Source organism: Bos indicus x Bos taurus, chromosome 17 (assembly GCF_003369695.1).
Source record: "Bos indicus x Bos taurus breed Angus x Brahman F1 hybrid chromosome 17, Bos_hybrid_MaternalHap_v2.0, whole genome shotgun sequence".
NCBI lineage: Eukaryota > Metazoa > Chordata > Mammalia > Artiodactyla > Bovidae > Bos > Bos indicus x Bos taurus.
The window spans coordinates 27,460,300-27,477,837 of NC_040092.1; the positions used below are offsets into that span (position 1 = coordinate 27,460,300).

Genomic DNA, 17,538 nt, shown 5'->3' on the forward strand with positions numbered 1-17,538 from the left:
AAACCGTTCTCTTGATTTCCCATGTCATTTAAATCCCGGAAACTTGCCTCCACTCTCGCCTTGCCCTGCACCGTCACACTGTGCTTCCTGTGCGGTGGGTTCTGACCACAGGGCTCCTGCACTGGCTCCTCGTCAGCCTGCAATGCTGCTGCTCAGACCTGTCGCCGCTCAGGTCAGGTCTCCCTGGCCTTGCACAGTGTCCTTTCCTCTAGTTCATCCTCTTCTCACATACCCTGTTCTATGTTTCCATAACCCTTGTCAGAACTGGAGCTTACTTTGTTTATTCCCTGGTTTACTTTCATACTCTAACTTGCCATACAGAAGTTCCCAGAGGGTGGGGTTTGTCTGTCGTGGGTACTGCTGGATCCCCAGCTTCAGGTGCCTCTCTGACGCAAATATTGGCTGGATGGACCGAAGAAAGGAAAGACTAACCATGAAGTAATACATTGAAGAGGAGAATGAATAATGTTGAACTCTGAACTCTTTGGCCTGAGCTCAGACTATGGTAAATAGGATAAATTACTTATCTCTTTGATTAAAATAATTTTTAAAAGTGTCCCAAAGTAAAACATATTTTCAAGTCAAATAATAAATGCTTTAACTGTTGCAAGTTTTTGAGGATTCCTCCATATCTCTGAATAATGCATTTATAGCACCGTCTCTGGATTTATCAGCTCTAGATTTTCTCTGACATCTCTCTTGCTATGACAAATGATGATTCGGCTCACTTGTGCCCCTATGAAGTCTGCTCTAATACCCTAAATTTTGCTCATATTACTCGTTTAGTTTTGGTTTTGGCTACTTTGTAACTTTAATATATTTCAACCTCTGTTTCCTAATCAAAATTCAAAAGGGAGCAGTTCAGAAATAGTTTATTCATGAATCCTGTGCACCAATTCGATTCCTCTACAAAGTTTTGGACCTGTCTCTCTGTCCTGATCTCTGTCAGAGGAGCCCCAGCTATCAGGTGCCAGGACAGTCAGCCAGGTCACTGCTTTGACTTCCTCGCCTCCAGTTTGCAGAGACAGTGAGTGATGCGGGCACTTGCTAATGGTGCCATCTTTTTAAGCGAGTCTTGATGCTGGATGCTTCGTGTTTGCTTCTGCGGCAACTTCTCTGTGATATTGGTGGTTGCATTCACGGTCCGCATTGTGGTGACTGACAACTGTGTTTCTGAGCTGTATGCCTTGGGTACCAGTCTAGACAGGCCCTGTTCCCAGCCTGCAGCCCAGGATGTTCCGGTGACTTCCAGGCATTGCTTTCCTGTGTTAGGGCTGTTTTCTCCTGGTTGGTTTGTTTACTCCTGTATTTTACTAGAGTACATCCTCCGGTAGTTTGCCAAGAAAGAAAGGGTACACAAGAAGACCGATTTTTTTATTTTTTTAATCCTTGAATGTCTGAAAATGTCTGGATACTGCTCTCAAACATGATAGGTCATTTGGATGGACCCAGAATTGTGGGTTGAATATTGCCCCTCAGAGTTCAGAAGGTTCCAGAGTTCTGTCTCCTAGAAGTCTTTGCTCCGTGTCATTCCAGTTTCTGCTCTTCCTCTTGTGATTTATACGGTCATTGAACAAGCTGGCATCGTAGGCAACCGATGCTGGGGATAGCCGTAACAGTGTTTCCTCCATCGCGGAGCATCACAGAATCAACAAGAGCCCTGGGGGAGTGAGTGCACAATGCTGGCGGATGGAGCCAGGGAAGCCCTTGAGCCAAGGCTTTCAGGGCCCCGAGGCCTGAAGGCAGGTGCCTCACAGAAGGGGAGCGTGGCTGGGGACCTGTTGGGGAGGGTTTCCAGCAGAGGAGTAATCTGGCTGGGTGGGCAGGGAGGGCTCTGTCTAGTTGAGGGAGGGGACCCTGGAGCTTCCAGGGCAGCAGTCAAAAGAGATCTGATCCTGGGGAGTCGGATATGGGTCTGAGAGACCACGGAAGCCAGGATGACCCAGTGGGAGGAGGCTTGACGCAGCTGCAGGAAGCAGGAGATGTCCATGTGTGGGGACAACCCTGTTCTGGACACAGTCCACCTGTGAGGTTTATGAGACGTCCCAGTGCAAGTGTTGAGTAGGCACTTAATGTACTAGTTCAGCTCAGGGCTGGAGATGGCAGTTCTGGAATCAGCAAGTATAAACAGGATTTAAAGTCATTGAACTTACTAGAAAAGTCCTGGGATGCAGGCTAGGGGCCAGGCGCTGACCTTGAGGGGGTGCAGCTGCTGCTGCCCAGGCCCACTCAGCTGGTAACACAGTGCTGCTGCTTCACATTCTCATGTGAATAGAGTAGATCGATTTTTTAAGAATATACTCATTTCTCCACAGAACTCGGGAAAGCTATTTTTATTTTTAATACAAACACATGTTTATCTTCCAGAATTGACAGCAAGTATTGCTCACCAGGTCTCTAATCTCCAAGAACCCTTCCAGTGCTGACGTTCTCTTCTGAGAGTTAGATTTATTTATATGAGATTTAAGGTTGCATACAGATATCAGTAAATTAGCTCTGATTTTTGCAAGAAGCTATCTGAATAGAAGGGCTTTGAAGTAATTAGGCAGGTCTCTGTGACCCTGGGTTCCACAGCTGTCTAAGCACGCACAGTATCGAGGAGGAAGTGCTTAAGGATGTGCCTGGTGCTTTTAAGCCACTTGATTTTTTCCATACAACTATACCTGCCTTTGGAAAGTGTAGACCCTCACTGAAATATCTCTCTTGGGTTTATTTGGAGTAGGTGTTTGTGGTACTCAGTGATTTTTATTAAAATCACATCAATATTTAACTTGGGGTGAAATCCAGTCCTCTCTTGGAAAATTCACAGAAAATCCTGAGATCAACAGCAGACCTAGTAAGGAGGAGTCTGTCATGGAAGCTCAGGGGGAAACGGAACCGCAGGGGCCCTTTGGAACCCTGCACCTTCCCTCTGCCCCTGCCGCCTGCCCCAGTTTAGTCTGGGACACGGTGGTAAGTTCCCAGGAACCAGACCTCTGTCTGTTCTTTGCTCCATCTGGTCCAGGCATTGTCAAAACTTAGAAGAATTTCTGACTTGGGAGCTATACACAAAAACATTTGGGCTCTAGTTGGTGGTCATTTTAAAGGGTTTCAAGGACTTAAAGAGCTGTGAAGCCCCACAGGGCAAGTGCACGTCTTGAGCGAGTGTTGTGGGGTGGTGTCGGGTGCCCAGCTTCTCGCTCTTGCAGAATGTCTCAGCCCAAGGGTCTTTAGGAGGCGCATGCGCCCTGCAGTCAGCAGGCTTCACTCTAAACATGTCTCTGGTGCTTGCTCTGTCCTGGGAGCTGTGCAGGTGGTCTGGCACGGCCCTCTGTGCCAATAGCCCAGATTGCAGAGAACAACCCCAGCAATGTGTGTTCAGGAAGGCAGAGCAGAGCCTCCTGGGGCAGAGGTGTAAGTTGCAGGTGTTCAACATAGTGATTCACAATTTTTAAAGGTTATATTCCATTAATAGTTATTATAAAATATTAGCTGAGTTCCCTGTGCTGTGCAGTATGTCCTTGTAGCTTATTTTTTTAGTAAATTTTTTAAATAATTTTTTAAATTTTTATTTATTTTTGGCTGCACTGGGTCTTTGTTGCTGCACATGGACGTTCTCAAGTTGCAGTGAGCAGAGACTACTCTAGTTGTGGTGCTCAGGCTTCTCATTGTAGTGGCTTCTCTTGTTAGAGAGCACAAGCTCTCTGGCACGTGGGCTTAGTTGCCCCACGGTTTGTGGGATCTTCCCAGACCAGGGATCGAACCCGCATCCCCAGCATTGGCAGGTGGATTCTTAACCACAGGACCACCAGGGAAGTCGCACTTATTTGTTTTACACATTATAGTTTGTACCTCTTATTAATCTCCTATCCTTGTCTTGCCCCTCCCCCCTTCCCTCTCCCCACTGGTAACCACTAGTCTGTTCTCTCTGTGAGTCTACTTCTTTTTTATATTCACTAATCTGTTGTAGTTTTTAAAATTCCACATGTAAGTGATGTCATATGGTATTGGTCTTTCTCTGTCTAACTTATTTCACTTATAACATAATGTCCTCCAGTTCCACCCATGTTGCTGTGGGTGGCAGGATTCCATTCTTTTTTATGACTGAGTTGTAGTCCACTGTGTATATATACTACATTTTCCTTATTATTCATCTGCTGATGGACACTTAGGTTCCTTCCATATCTTGGCTATTGTAAACAATGCTGTGAAAATTAGGGTGCATGTATCTTTTCAGGTTAGTATTTTCTTTTTTTCCAATATATGTTTATTTGATTTTTAGTTTTTTGAGAAACCTCCATGCTGTTTGCTACAGTGGCTACACTAATTTACATTCCTACCAACAGTGTATAAGGGGTCCCTTTTCTATACATCCTCATCAGGGTTTATTATTTGTTGGATGTAAAAAAAAAAACTAGGAAGGACTTCATAGCAGGCAGAAGACACAGTTTAGAGGTGCCAGGGTCAGAAATGAGGGGCAGTGCTGTTCACCATAAACTGGGGGGCAAGACAGGACAGGCATGGGTCTTTGCTGAGATTGGCCCTGTCACATCCACCCAGACCTCAGTGTCTGTGGTGAAAAGAAGAGAAACAACTTTCTCCCTAAAATCTTTTCGTCTGTGACATTCCATGCACAGAGAATCTTGGAGAAACGGCCTCATAATTGGCCACAGTGTTGAGTCCTCAGCTGTGGCATTGCCCCAGCAGGCACCTCGCAGCAAGCAAGTCTGCATTCTCAGTTCACCACGCCTCCGATGTTTCATTGCCATCAGGGTTATTTTTGGATGTACAGGGATTTTCAAATTCCTGTTCACCTTTGCAAGGTATAATTAGAATTTATTGGAAGGGACTCACAGAGTTCTTGTGTAAGAAGTGAGAGGGCATCCTGGACATGTTGTCCCTGGGTTTCTGATTCCAGTCTGTCCTCTGCAGGACTCCCCAGAGTGGGTCCTGGGGTGGCCCTAGGGTTTGCAGCCTGAGCCCCGTTTGCAGCCTGGGAATCCCCACATCCTGAGTAAGCCCAAGGCTTAAGAGATGCCTTCGGGTTTGGAAGCTTTGTTTGATTTTCACACCTGGAGATGGATTCTTTTCTTCTTTCTGAGCTCAGCTATGCATTTTAAATTTCTCCTTTATTTTAGCACACGTTTTTAGACGTTTGTAATGGATGAGTTCTTGAGTTCATCTGCCATTTCTCTGGCAGGCCTATTTTTAGTCTTTGTTTTAATTTAATATGATGGGTAGCTCAGGTATAGACTGATGGTTAATCTGCATATTCATATCAAACTTTCAAAGGGATGTTACTCAGTTTTTAAAATAATTTATTCACTTCTATTACATAAAGGATGCATTAAATTATAATTGCATAATATATAATCAGAACTTAATTACAGACTTTTTTTATTTCATATTTGTTTCATTGGTTATGGCTACATTTTTTAAATGTATTTTGACTTGTTTTCAGGCAAGAGGCTAACTGTCTGGAACAGGACATGGAGTGTCCTTTCCTTGAGGTGTGACATTTTGGACAGCACTTGCTGTCCCCTCTCCCTAGTATACACAGGGGTGTGCTCTGTCGGGGGGTAGGGGGCAGGGCACACTCTGATCTTGCTGATGCTGCCTCATTCCTCCTCTGATGGTGGCTCTGCCCAAGGGGTGAGAAGAAAGACCCTGGTAGCTTGATTATCTGAAGGGGATGAAGGGAAACATAATTCCATTTTTTCAAGGTTATGGTTTATCTCACAGAGGTTTCTCTTCATATTCAGATACCTCCTTTGGTTAGGAAAAGCTTGTATGTGAACGTCCTATCAGCTTGTCCACCCATCAAACTCTGTGTGCTGAGTGCTGGGCTTAGAGAGCTAACCTCCCTTTCCTCCCTCAATGCCCAGCCCTTTGTGGTCTCATCTCTGCCTGCGCCTGCCTTCAGAGGTGTGGTCTGAATGTCTCCATGCTGAAGATCACGTAGAGAGGATGTTGAGGCCACACACACTGCTCTGAAAATGTGGAATATTGTTGTCAACGTGAACGGTGGTTGGTGCACAGCATCAAGCCAGAGAGTCACAACCTAGGAATTGAGACGTGTATAATTAACAGAGAGTAGGTCATTAGCATCTGCGGATACACCCGCAGCGCATGTGAACTATGCAGTCGTTCCCGCCGAGGGCGGCAGGGCTCTGATCCAGCTGTTAGGAGATGTAGGGAGCTGCTGCACCTCCCGCATCTTCCCTGCATGGCCTCCAGTGCTGGACACCACAGGCAGTGAATAGGTCTTGCTATTTGTGTTTTTGTCTTAAAGTAAGTTAATTGAAAATCAAAATATAATTCCTTACTTAGAAAAATCTTTCACCATCCTCTAATGAACAGGAAATTAAATCTCTGTAGTCAGAACCAGTTGCTTATCTACAACAGGATTAGAAATTTAAATGCTTAATTATATCATTGGGTCTTCTGTGGTTTGCTGGTTTTGAATTTTTTTCCCTCACCAAAAAAAAAAGAATAAACATACAGGAATTTTTATTGGGTTTTTTTGTTTGTTTGTTTTGTTTTGTTTTTGCTGTTTGTTTTTAAATAGGCTCTGTCTTACAGATACTAGCCTGTGTGGGCTAAATATGTAAGAAGTTATTGTACGTCACTGTTTGTAATAATAAAGCCCCAAAGTGATCTCAGTGTCCATTAGGACTTCTTAAGTAAATTGCAGTGCATCTCTGCGCTGAGGTGGGGACGTGCAGTGGTTACAGAGCAGCATGGCTTTGTAGACGAGATGACTTCCTTCCAAGACGAATGTATGTTTGTTTATTTTTGAAGTGTAGTTAATTTACAGTGTTGTGTTAGTTCCTGCTGTACATCAAAGTGATTCAGTTTTTTGTATCTACACACACACACACACACATACACACACACAGATGTATATGGGCTTCCCTGGTGGCTCAGATAGTAAAGAATCTGCCTGTAGTGTGGGAGACTTAGGTTTGATCCCTGGGTTGGGAAGATCTGGAGAAGGGCATGGCAACCCACTCCAGTATTCTTACCTGGAGAATCCCCATGGACAGAGGAGCGTGTGGGCTACAGTCTATGGGATTGCAGAGTCATACACAACTGAACGACTAAACACACACATACGTGTATATACATGTATGTATATGAGATGTATCAGATTTGTTTATTATATCTATTATATATAATAGATGTTCTTTTTCAGATTCAGTTCTATTATAGTTTATTAAAAGATACTGGATAGTTCTCTGTGCTATACAGTAGGACCTTGTTGTTTTATCTATTTTATATATAGCAGTATGTATCTGATAATCCCAAACACCTAATTTATGTCTCCTTCCCTCTTTGATATTCTTTTCTATGACTGTGAGACTGTTTCTCTATTGTAAATAAGTTCATTTGTATCATATTTTGGATTCTGTGTGTGAAAGTCACTCAGTCATGTCCAACACTTTGCGACCCCATGGACTGTATCCATGGAATTTTTCAGGCCAGAATACTAGAGTGGGTAGCCTTTCCCTTCTCCAGGGGATCTCAACCCAGGGATCGAACCCAGGTCTCCCTCATTGCAGGCGGATTCTTTACCAGCTGAGCCACAAGGGAAGCCCAGGAATACTGGAGTGGGTAGCCTATCCCTTCTCCAGCGGATCGTCCTGACCCAGGAATCAAACTGGGGTCTCCTGCATTGCAGGCAGATTCTTTACCAACTGAGCTATGAGGGAAGCCCATTTACATTCTGCATGTAAATGATATCAAATATATTTGTCTCTCTTTCTGACTTAGTTCACTAAGTAATAATTTCAGGTCCGTTCATGTTGCTACAGATGGCATTATTTCATTCTTTTTTGTGGATGAGTAATATTCTGTTGGGTTTTAAGAATCCACCCACAATGCAGGAGACACAGGTTTGATCCCTGAGTCAGAAAGATCCCCTGGAGCAGGAAATGGCAACCGCTCCAGTATTCTTGCCTAGGAAATCTCATGGACAGAGGAGTCTTGGCAGGCTACAGTCCATGGGGTCACAAAAAGAGTCAGGCACGAATTAACAACAATAGTATTCCATTGTACATATATATCACATCTTTTTTATCCATTCATCTATTGATGGACATTTAGGCTGCTTCCATATCTTGGCTATTGTAAATAGTGCTGCTTTGAACATTGGGGTGCGTGTCTTTTAGAATTAGGGTTTTCTCTGGATGTAGGCCCAGGAGCGAAATTGCTGGATCATAGGGTGGCTCTAGTTTTTTAAGGAATAAGGAATCTCCATACTGTTCTCCATAGTGGCAGCATCAGTTTACATTCCCACCAGCAGTGTAGGAGGATTCCCTGTTCTCATACCCTCTTCATCATTTACTATTTAGACTTTTTCATGATGGCCATTCTGACTAGTGAGAGGTGATACCTTGTATTTTTAATGCATTGCCCTAATAATTAGCAGTGTTGACCATCTTTTTTGTATGCTTATTGGCCATTGTGTGTTTTCCATGGAGAAATGTATTTGGGTCTTCTACCCATTTTTTGATTGGGTTGTTTGTTTTCTTGTTATTGAGGTATATGAAGTTTTTGTATATTTTGGAAATTAAGCCCTTGTTGGTCACATCATCATACTTTCTCCCGTTCTGTGAGTTGTCTTTTCATTTCATTTATAGTTTCCTTTGTTGTGTAAAAGCTTTTATTGGGTCACATTTGTTTGTTTTTGCTTTTGTGTCTGTTGCCTTGGGAGACCTAAGAAAAGGATTTATGCCAAGACAAATTTTTAAGAGAGGAAAGTAACAAGTGTGAAGAGTGGAGAGTTGTTGTCAAACAGGGAAGCCAGTGGAGGGGTTTAGTCCTCAGATGGTCGTCTCACAAGACACACAAGGAGGAGAGCTGGTGTACTGGACGGGGAAGTTTGTCCTAATCTGCCATTCTGCAGTCTGTGTAGGCAGTGAGCTTCTCTGAATGTCCCCATGCATGTTCAGATTCCATTGTTCCTGGGTGTGTGTCTGGACATTGTCCAGTTCTTCCAAATTGTGTTGCCCCCTGGGCATCCTTTCTTATATCAGAAAAATAAAGAAAATACATGATTGACATTGGACAGAAGGGACACTGCATTTGAGCAAGTGTCCCTTTCTCCCTGCATTGTGTATTCTAGCCAACTGGCCCATCATTTGCCACTCTCATGCCCTCAAAATGTGTCTCTTCACAGCAACGGTGGCAGCCATGTACTACAGCTACTACATGCTGCCAGACGGCACCTACTGCCTGGCACCTCCCCCTCCAGGGGTTGACGTTGCCACTTACTACAGCACCCTGCCTGCCGGGGTGGCCGTGTCCAGCTCCACTGGAGTGACTGCCACTGCCCCACCCCCTCCAGGGACCACGCCACCTCCCCCACCAACCACGGCGGAGACGAGCAGTGGGGTGACCTCCACCACCATCACCACAAGGTATGCTCTCCTGCTGACCACCTGGAGCATGTGTGTTCTTGGATTGGGCTTCTTTATAATGTGGGTCACACAGAGGGTCTCTGTTATCTGAGTATTTATTATCTAAGTCCCCACGTTACAGGGTTGATCATGAGGCACTTAGAGCAGTGAGATTTAACCAACTGAGAAAATTCCCTCACTGTTAGCATCCCACACCCCTCCCCTGAGCCCCAGCATCTGTTCTTTGTGTCACCATCTCAGGTAGACAGTATAGGGCATAGTCAGTATGGAGTCCAGTTATTTGCCAAAAACTCGGATTTCGTAAAGTTGATGCAAGTGGGAAACGGGAACCTGGCCGTCAGCCCAGCAAACCATTGACTCACAGAGCTAGCACGGCAGGGACTAAACCCCCAGCCCTTGTCAGGGGTGGTGTGGAGGGGACTCTGAGTGTCTCAGTTGACCAGGCACTTTGTAAGAGGCACTGGAACGTGCTGAAAATATGCTCAGGAAACTTGACAGAACACTTGGGTATTTTTGTAGAAATGACCCACTTTCTGAACGTGCTAGAAAGTCAAAGATGAAACTATGGGTGATGAATTATGCTAGCCAGCATTTTTAAGATAAAAAAATCCACACTTGGTTTATTCTTGGTTACTTCTGAGAATTAGCAATTGGAGGGAAACGGAAGGAGATGATCCTATTTTCATGACCTTAAGTGTCACTTTGAGTAAAACCCCTATTTTCACAATCAGCAATGATATTTCAGTCCCTGTTTCAAGTGGGTTGGCTTTGATTCGTTTTCTGGAGTCCCAGTCATCTCAGATAAGCGCATCCCTGTCTCTGTGTAACTTACCTATTGGTGGGAACTGAGACAGTGCAAGTCCTCCTCCAGCCGCTGTGCTGGCTGCCCCGACCAGTGATCTGGGGGAGGGCCTAGTGCTGTGGGTGTGACTCTGTTCATCTTTGCAGTGCACTTGCTCCTGTGGCCACCATCATCCCCCCACCCCCCGACATCCAGCCTGTGATTGACAAGTTGGCAGAGTACGTGGCCAGGAACGGCCTTAAGTTTGAGACCAGCGTGCGGGCCAAGAATGATCAACGGTGAGTGAAAGAGTTTATATGGGATAGGAAGATGGTATTTGAGGTTTAGTTTAGCTTCTTTTTTTAACCTAGCTACATAATTCTTTATATATATACATATATATTTAATCCTATGTTTAGATAAATACATCTTGTTCAATTACTTTGAGGTGGGGTGGTGGTCTTCTTTATTGTTACAATTTTTTATTCATTCAGTTTGTTTTGCTTCATTTTTTAAAAATATTGGACCTGCCTAAAATAAAAGTCAGTAATTCATGCTTTTCAAGAATCTGCTGTTGAAGTTTAGACCCAACTTCACCTTGTGTTTTTAATCAAATAATGTTCCATGCTCAGATTGTTAACGTAAAAACAGGAGGCTGTGGTTGCAGCATGATCTTTGTACCATGGATGAGCTCTCTGCCCCTGTCTCCCGGGTCTGTAAACTGAGTGGGGGGTGTTGTGGCTGCCAAAAGGGGTTGTTGAGATCCTAGGAGTCAGTCACTGTGAAGTTGGAGCAGGTGTGGTTGGTCAGATCTGAGGTGTTGCAGTGAGTGTGTCTTATTGAATGGCTCAACCCTTCTCTGTTGCTAGGTTTGAGTTCCTGCAGCCTTGGCACCAGTATAATGCCTATTATGAGTTTAAGAAGCAGTTCTTCCTCCAGAAAGAAGGGGGTGAGAACGCACAGGTATGTGTGGGAAGAACGGTCTGATTCTCAAGATGTGTATTAATAGGGCTTATACATTTTACACTTGCTTTTAGGTGTAATGGATGTCTTGCTTTTACTGACTTACTTTCTCCCCTCTCTCTGTTTTATACCTGTTAAAACCTTTGACCACATTCACAGTTCGTTGATGATCATTTGTCCAGTCAAGGGTGCTGCCCACCATTGTCCTTGAGGGCCGCCTGCTAGCAGCTCCCTTCACAACTTCCCTCCCTGCAAACGGCCCCACGTTTGATTCTTAGGTACCTGTTGGAAGCATTTCTTCCTGTCCTTATAATCCTTCTTCTGCCTCTCCTCTCCTCTCCTTATTTACATGGACACCCTGATGTTTTTCAAAACCTGTTTTGGTAGAAAACATATCAGTGGATTTCCTCAGGTTTTTATCTCTGACTCCTCAAACTGAAGAAAACCGACTTATCTGCAGGTTCCAGGCATAATTTGGTGTTCTAAATGTGTTCTCAGTGATCCATTTCCACAGAAGTTGTGGGCATTTGTTCCCAAAATGGTGTTAGAGGGGAAATACCTCCTTATACGCCTCTTTTCGGTCTGTTCTATCAGAAAATAGTAAATCTGAGTTAGAAAGTATGCTCCTTAGTGTTACTTAGGCAGTAACATAGCAGTGCTATTGTCCCATGAAATATACACACACTGTGTCTGTTTCCTGACAAATCCTGCGTCATTTCCGGTGAGCAGTTCAGAGTCATGTTGTAACCTCTGCAGGCTGTGTCAGCGCCAGAAGAGACTCCTGCAGAGCCTGCTCCTGAAAAGCCGAGTGACGCTGGGGAAGATAGTGTGTCTGAAGACGCAGCCGACGCAGGGGGAAGAGGTGTCTCCTCGGGGAAGAAGGAGGCGTCGTCCAGCAGAGCTGTCCCAGACGGGAAGCTTGTGAAAGGTACGCTGCCCTCACTACCGAGAGTTCCATTCTTGATCTTGTACCTCGTAGGTGTCACTTTAAATTAACAAGGAAGAGTGCTAGACCACTCACGGTCAGCTGCCTTCAACCACAGGACAGGAGGGAATGGCTGCCCCTTTTAAGTTGCTGTAATGAAACTTGCTTACTTCATAGCATATGGGTTAGCCAACAAGTTTGTTCAAGTTTTTCTGTACTGTCTTATGGAAAAACCTGAACAAGCTTTTTGGCCAACCCAATACTTTCTTGATTTTGAATTTGGGGTCATTTGGATACAAACTCATCTTAGGTATACATTTGTTTTTAACAGTCTGTACTTGTGTTAGGGCTAATGGAAGCGTTTAGAATTTTTCAAATAATATTTTGTACCCCCTTGGACTTCTGAAACTACATTCAGACTATTGTGCCGATGGAATTAGTTTTCTTTATTTGTTAAGGCAGTTCCCTTGAGGGTCTTTACCGGGCAGTATTCCATTCAGGTATTCCCAATGTGGGAGACCTGGGTTCGATTCCGGGGTCGGGAAGACCCCCTGGAGAAGGAAATGGCAACCCACTCCAGTATTCTTGCCTGGAGAATCCCATGGACAGAGGAGCCTTGTAGGCTACAGTCCACCGGGTTGCAAAGAGTCGGACACGACTGAGCGACTTCACTTTCACCAGGCAGTATTCCATTCACTCCATTCCAGTTTCCCTTTATGTTCTTGGGAGGAGTTTTTCATCTACCAGGACAGACATATAGAAAGAAAAAAGCTGACACAGGCACATTAGCAGAGAACCCTGTGTGGGTAGAACATGCGAAGAAGCAGTGAATTCCACCAAGTGGGAACAAGAAAGGGCGTGCAGAGGGAAAGGGACTCCCAGAAACAGGCTCACACCCAGGCATGGGCGGTGCCATCTGAAACGCGTGGCTGGTTCAGAGATGGGAAGCGGTCCGAGCGACTCAGGTGTCAAGTGGGGCATCCCCACCAAGGTAGCCTCAGCCAGCTTGTGGGGCTCTGCCCTCCCGGTGGGTCCTGAGGCTCCCGACAGGGGCAAAACACCTTACAGCTTAGATCAGAGGAGTCTCTTTGCCCCGTGTGGGGAGTGTGTGAAGCAGAAACCACGTGGGAGGTTTGCAGTGAAGCTGATGGCCTCAGGTGGAGGAGGGGCACTGGAGCCAGTGCTGGGGCGAGAGGAGAGGCAGGAGGTGCAGGATGGGCCAGGGCCACAGGAGGGCCTTTCCCAGCAACCAAAGACAAGGTTCTCAAGAGGGACCAGAATGACCCAAACGAATAACTAGGGAACCAGTGATTTAGGAGAGTAGGAAAACATCTGTAAGCCTCTCAGCATAGGAGGTTCCCTGAGCATGCGTGTTTCATCTCTCACCCCTCCCGGCTGTCTTCAGACTCTCCTTGGAATAACCAAAGGAATGTAGTAAGTAGAGAGTAAAAACCGTTACTAGTAAAGCAATTATTCTTCAATTAAAAATTATAAAAGGAGGGTGGGGTTGGTTACTGCTCCAAAAGCTGGGGGAACATGCTTAAGAAAGACAAGCCGGCCCATCTGGATTTTAGTTAATAGGAACAAGCCGGACATTTGGGGAGTCAGTGGCAGTGACCCCCAGGAGAACCCACTGTCAACCAAAGAAGGGAGCAGACCAAAGACCAGAACAGCCAGGAGCATCTGAGGGCAGCTGGGCCCTGTCAGTGTGATCCAATGCAGTGGGTCAGCCCCTCAGCCGAGGTTACTGCCCTCCATGAGGCACCCTCCACTCTCCTGTGAGTGCCCGGTAATTCAGCAGATGAAACCATGCTCGCCTCCTTGCACTCTCTGAGCCTGAGACGCCTGAGAGCTGCAGGTGTCTAACAGAACCCACCCTGCCCGAGACAGGTCACTGCACCTGCAGAGAAGCAAGAGTTCAGAAGGACATGCATCTGAGCCCTTGGAAGCAGTTACTAAGTTATAGAAAAATTCTTTTACTCTCTGATTTCTATTCTCACAGAATTAAAAGGTACTGTAAAATTAGTGTAACTGATAATCCAACATCTGGAAAAGATTTAGAAAAAGATTGCCAATTTTTAAAATATAATAAAGCACTCAAAATCAGATTGGATGAGAAAACAAGTTCAGAATTTTCCTCAGATTTCCAAGGAAAAGGATAAAGATGGAAGAAAAGCCATCTAGAAAGAAAAATAGGTTGTTCTCCACAGGGGGAAAAAAGCAGGCTGGCACATTAGACATGTATCTGTGGCATTAAATGCCAGGGAATTAAGGTATATCAGATTCTGAATGCAAAGTATTCTAAACGCTGGAGCAGAGTTTACAGATGTGGCATGCCCTAAAATAGTCAAAGAAAGTGAAAACGACTATTATCAAAAAATTATCAAATGTAGTGAAAACTTAAAAGAAAAACCTATAACTTCTTATGCTTGTGTTGGTAAAGAAAAAATGAAAACAAACCAAGCATTCAACTCAAGAACCTAGGAAGAAACTATAAAATGCATGTAAGGAAAGCAGAAAAGAAAATCACTAAAAAAAGCAGAAATCAGTGAGGAAATACTAAAAGACCAGTAAAACTTTTCATCATTGTGCAAGTTTAATACAGTGTAGAAAAGAAAGCAAATGCACACATAATGGGAAAAAAAGGAAGAAAAAAACTTATTTTTAAGTACACAGAAACAATATATATAACTAAATTTGAAAATTTTGAAAATAAATGATAAAATTGTCTAAGAAAGTATGAATTGCTAAAATGATCTCCAGAGAGGCAGTAAAATAGATCTATAGGCCTAAAAGAATTTAGAAAACATTGGTCAATGAAATACCTCTAAAATCAGGCAGGCCAGGACAAAGTCAAGGTCAGGGTAATTGTGATTTAAGCTCCTCCAGAGCCCAAAGATCGAAAGTTTAAAAGTTCATGAGCCCCAGTACCTTAGCCTCACAAAGCCTAGCAATGTGCAGGCCAGGAGCCCTGGGAAGCCCAGGTGTTAGCTTCTTAGATGGAAGCAGGTTCGGAAGGGCAGTAAGAGCAAGTGTGGGCAGGTGGGGTTCCTTGCAGAAGTCCCAGTGTGGCACCGTGCCACAAAATCTCCCAGTACAGCCAGTCTTAGCACCAGACAGGTGCCGGAACAGCACCCACAGTTCCCGAGATGCTTATGAGACAGCTTCCCTAGTATGACAATAATTGAAGTTGAAAAAACAGGCTCTCCATTTGAAAAAAATTAGACTATTACACCCCACTTGACAATAAATAATGATTCCAGACAAAGTGTTTAAATGCAGAAACTAAAACCATGAAAGGAGAAGAAAATTAGATAGTTCTTTCCTAGTCTTTAGAGTTGGAAAGGACTGCCTAAGAATTTAAGCCATAAATGATAAAGAAAGATTAATAGGTCTGACGGGAGCTGGGCCCATATAGAGTTGAAAGACAAATGTCAGGACAGCAGTGATTGCTAATAATAACAGAAGATAAAAGGTCAAAATCCTTGCTATATGAAGAGCTCTTGTGAATCAATAAGAAAAGTCACTGCAGTAGAAAAACAAAGGGCACGAAAAGATAGTTCACAAAAGAAAAATAGGTGGTACGTGAACAGATTTTTAAAATATATCTTCACTGACAAGATACTGTTCTTTGCCTCCACTTTGGTAAGTTAAAGTAAAAGAGAGCGTGTGGGCGGCTGGGCCCTCACACACCGTCCGTGGAGTGTTGTTGATAAGACCTCTCTAGAGGAGGAAGCCTGATGGTGGAGACCCACCTTAAACACAGACGCCCTCCCGCTCCTGGAAATGGCTGGTTCCCCAGGCTGTCTCGGCCAGGTGTTCATCACAAGGCTCATGAGCTTTCAAAAATAAAAAATTGGGAACAGCTGTGGGAGATTGAAATAAACTGGCAGGTCCACACTAAGGATATGACTGCCATTTATTAAAATGATGTATGTTGACATGGAAAGATGTCTACACTTGTTAAGTGGAAATAATAAGCGGGCTAAAACCTGTAAAGCATGGTCCCATTGTCCTGTATTAGTGCACATGCGCATGTTTGTGCCTCGGAACCATCCACTGATAATATTCAGATCGTTTTTTTCCCATATCCAAATTGCAGTTGGTCTTTCATTTTGTTCACCTGTGTTTTCACAATTTCCCACCAAGAACATATTTTACCATAGAAGTTAAAAGTTATTAATGACCTTAAGAAAGGAAGCATATCTGATGTGGAAGGCGGAGGGCGAGACACTGTGGGTTCACGCACAAGTGTTTCCTGAGAGTCGGTGCAGACCTGGGCCACATTAGTGCTGCAGTCCTTGCCTGTTCCAGGCTCCAGGTGAGCAGACCACACACTCAGTACAAACTGTGAAGAGTGGCCTGAAGGAGGAGAGGCCAGCAGGCCCTGCCGAGGAGAGGCTTCATTTGAGGAGAGCCGAGGAAGAAAGCCAGGCGAGGAAAAGCGGGCGACAGCTCCAGTCGGAGGACAGGGCTGGCCTGGAACACAGTGGGAGAGGTGGCCAGGAGCCTGGGCTGCCTCCTAACACAACAGGACACTGAAGGCTGTAAGAAGTGCTCTTCATATGTTATGATGTGACTTGCGAATAAGCTTCCATGTAGAAGCAATAGTTGTAAATTGAATAATTCTACAAAGGAAGTAATTCCTAATCACCTGCTTTCTGGCTGAGCTACATTGGGAAAGTTACTTCACCTTTTTAACCTGCTTCCTTATCTGTAATAGGGAGGCCTGCTCATTTCTGTCTCTTCCTGGGGTCGCAAATGTGAAGTGAGGTGAGGCGTGTAGACTGCGTATTAGTCAGTTCTCTTATTTTAAGTCACTTTAAAGTACATGCATGGTGTTGGCGTGCATTAAGCTGTGTTCCAGATGTTTTCCTTTTAATGTATTTGTTGGTTGAATTTATTTTAGTTTGGAGGCCTGAAGATGGGGAGTAATTGTTTTAAAATTGTTTTATGATATAGTACTTTAGCCCCAAGTTAACTTGAGTAATTCTGATTAACAGTTAACTGAAGTTTTCTTTTATAGTGACATGTTTCTTTGACTTTGATTTATTAAAGAGACATAGAGGCAATACAGGGTTAATGTTATGATACTTTTTTCTTATGAAAAATTTCAAACAAGTGCAAAAACAGAGTCTGGCAGAATAGTCACCACACACACGTGCAGCACTGAGCGTCCAGCTCCCGTGGCCAGCACGGACTGATTTTATCTATACACTCAGTCCAGCCCACCCCTAGGATATTCTGAAGCAGATTCCAACATCTTGGCGTTTTATCCATCAGTGTGAGTGCATGTATCTCCAAAAGATAAGGGCTGTTCTTAACCACAGCGATTAATATTGACTCTCCCAACAAAGTGTATTTTTCCTCCTGTGTTCTTTGTCTGGGGTTTATTAGGAACGTGCACCACCCTGCACAGTCCAAGTGCATAGCATTGCATACTCCACACAGAGACTGATTTTGCCCCT

General features: G+C 44.4%; 1 protein-coding gene across 7 annotated transcripts in view; it reads left to right on the forward strand.

Moving 5' to 3' along the window:
- The window catches only part of SFSWAP (splicing factor SWAP), an 81,019-nt gene that overhangs the window by 28,741 nt on the left and 34,740 nt on the right, over positions 1–17,538 (forward strand). For all 7 annotated transcript variants that reach the window (XR_003515249.1, XM_027567072.1, XM_027567070.1 and 4 more), the window contains 4 exons: positions 9,161–9,401; positions 10,350–10,481; positions 11,052–11,145; positions 11,902–12,073. Coding sequence is in view for 6 of the 7 variants with exons in the window: in XM_027567072.1 (XP_027422873.1) it covers positions 9,161–9,401; positions 10,350–10,481; positions 11,052–11,145; positions 11,902–12,073 (639 nt within the window). In the remaining variant the exon portion in view is untranslated. The remainder of the gene's footprint in view (positions 1–9,160; positions 9,402–10,349; positions 10,482–11,051; positions 11,146–11,901; positions 12,074–17,538) is intronic.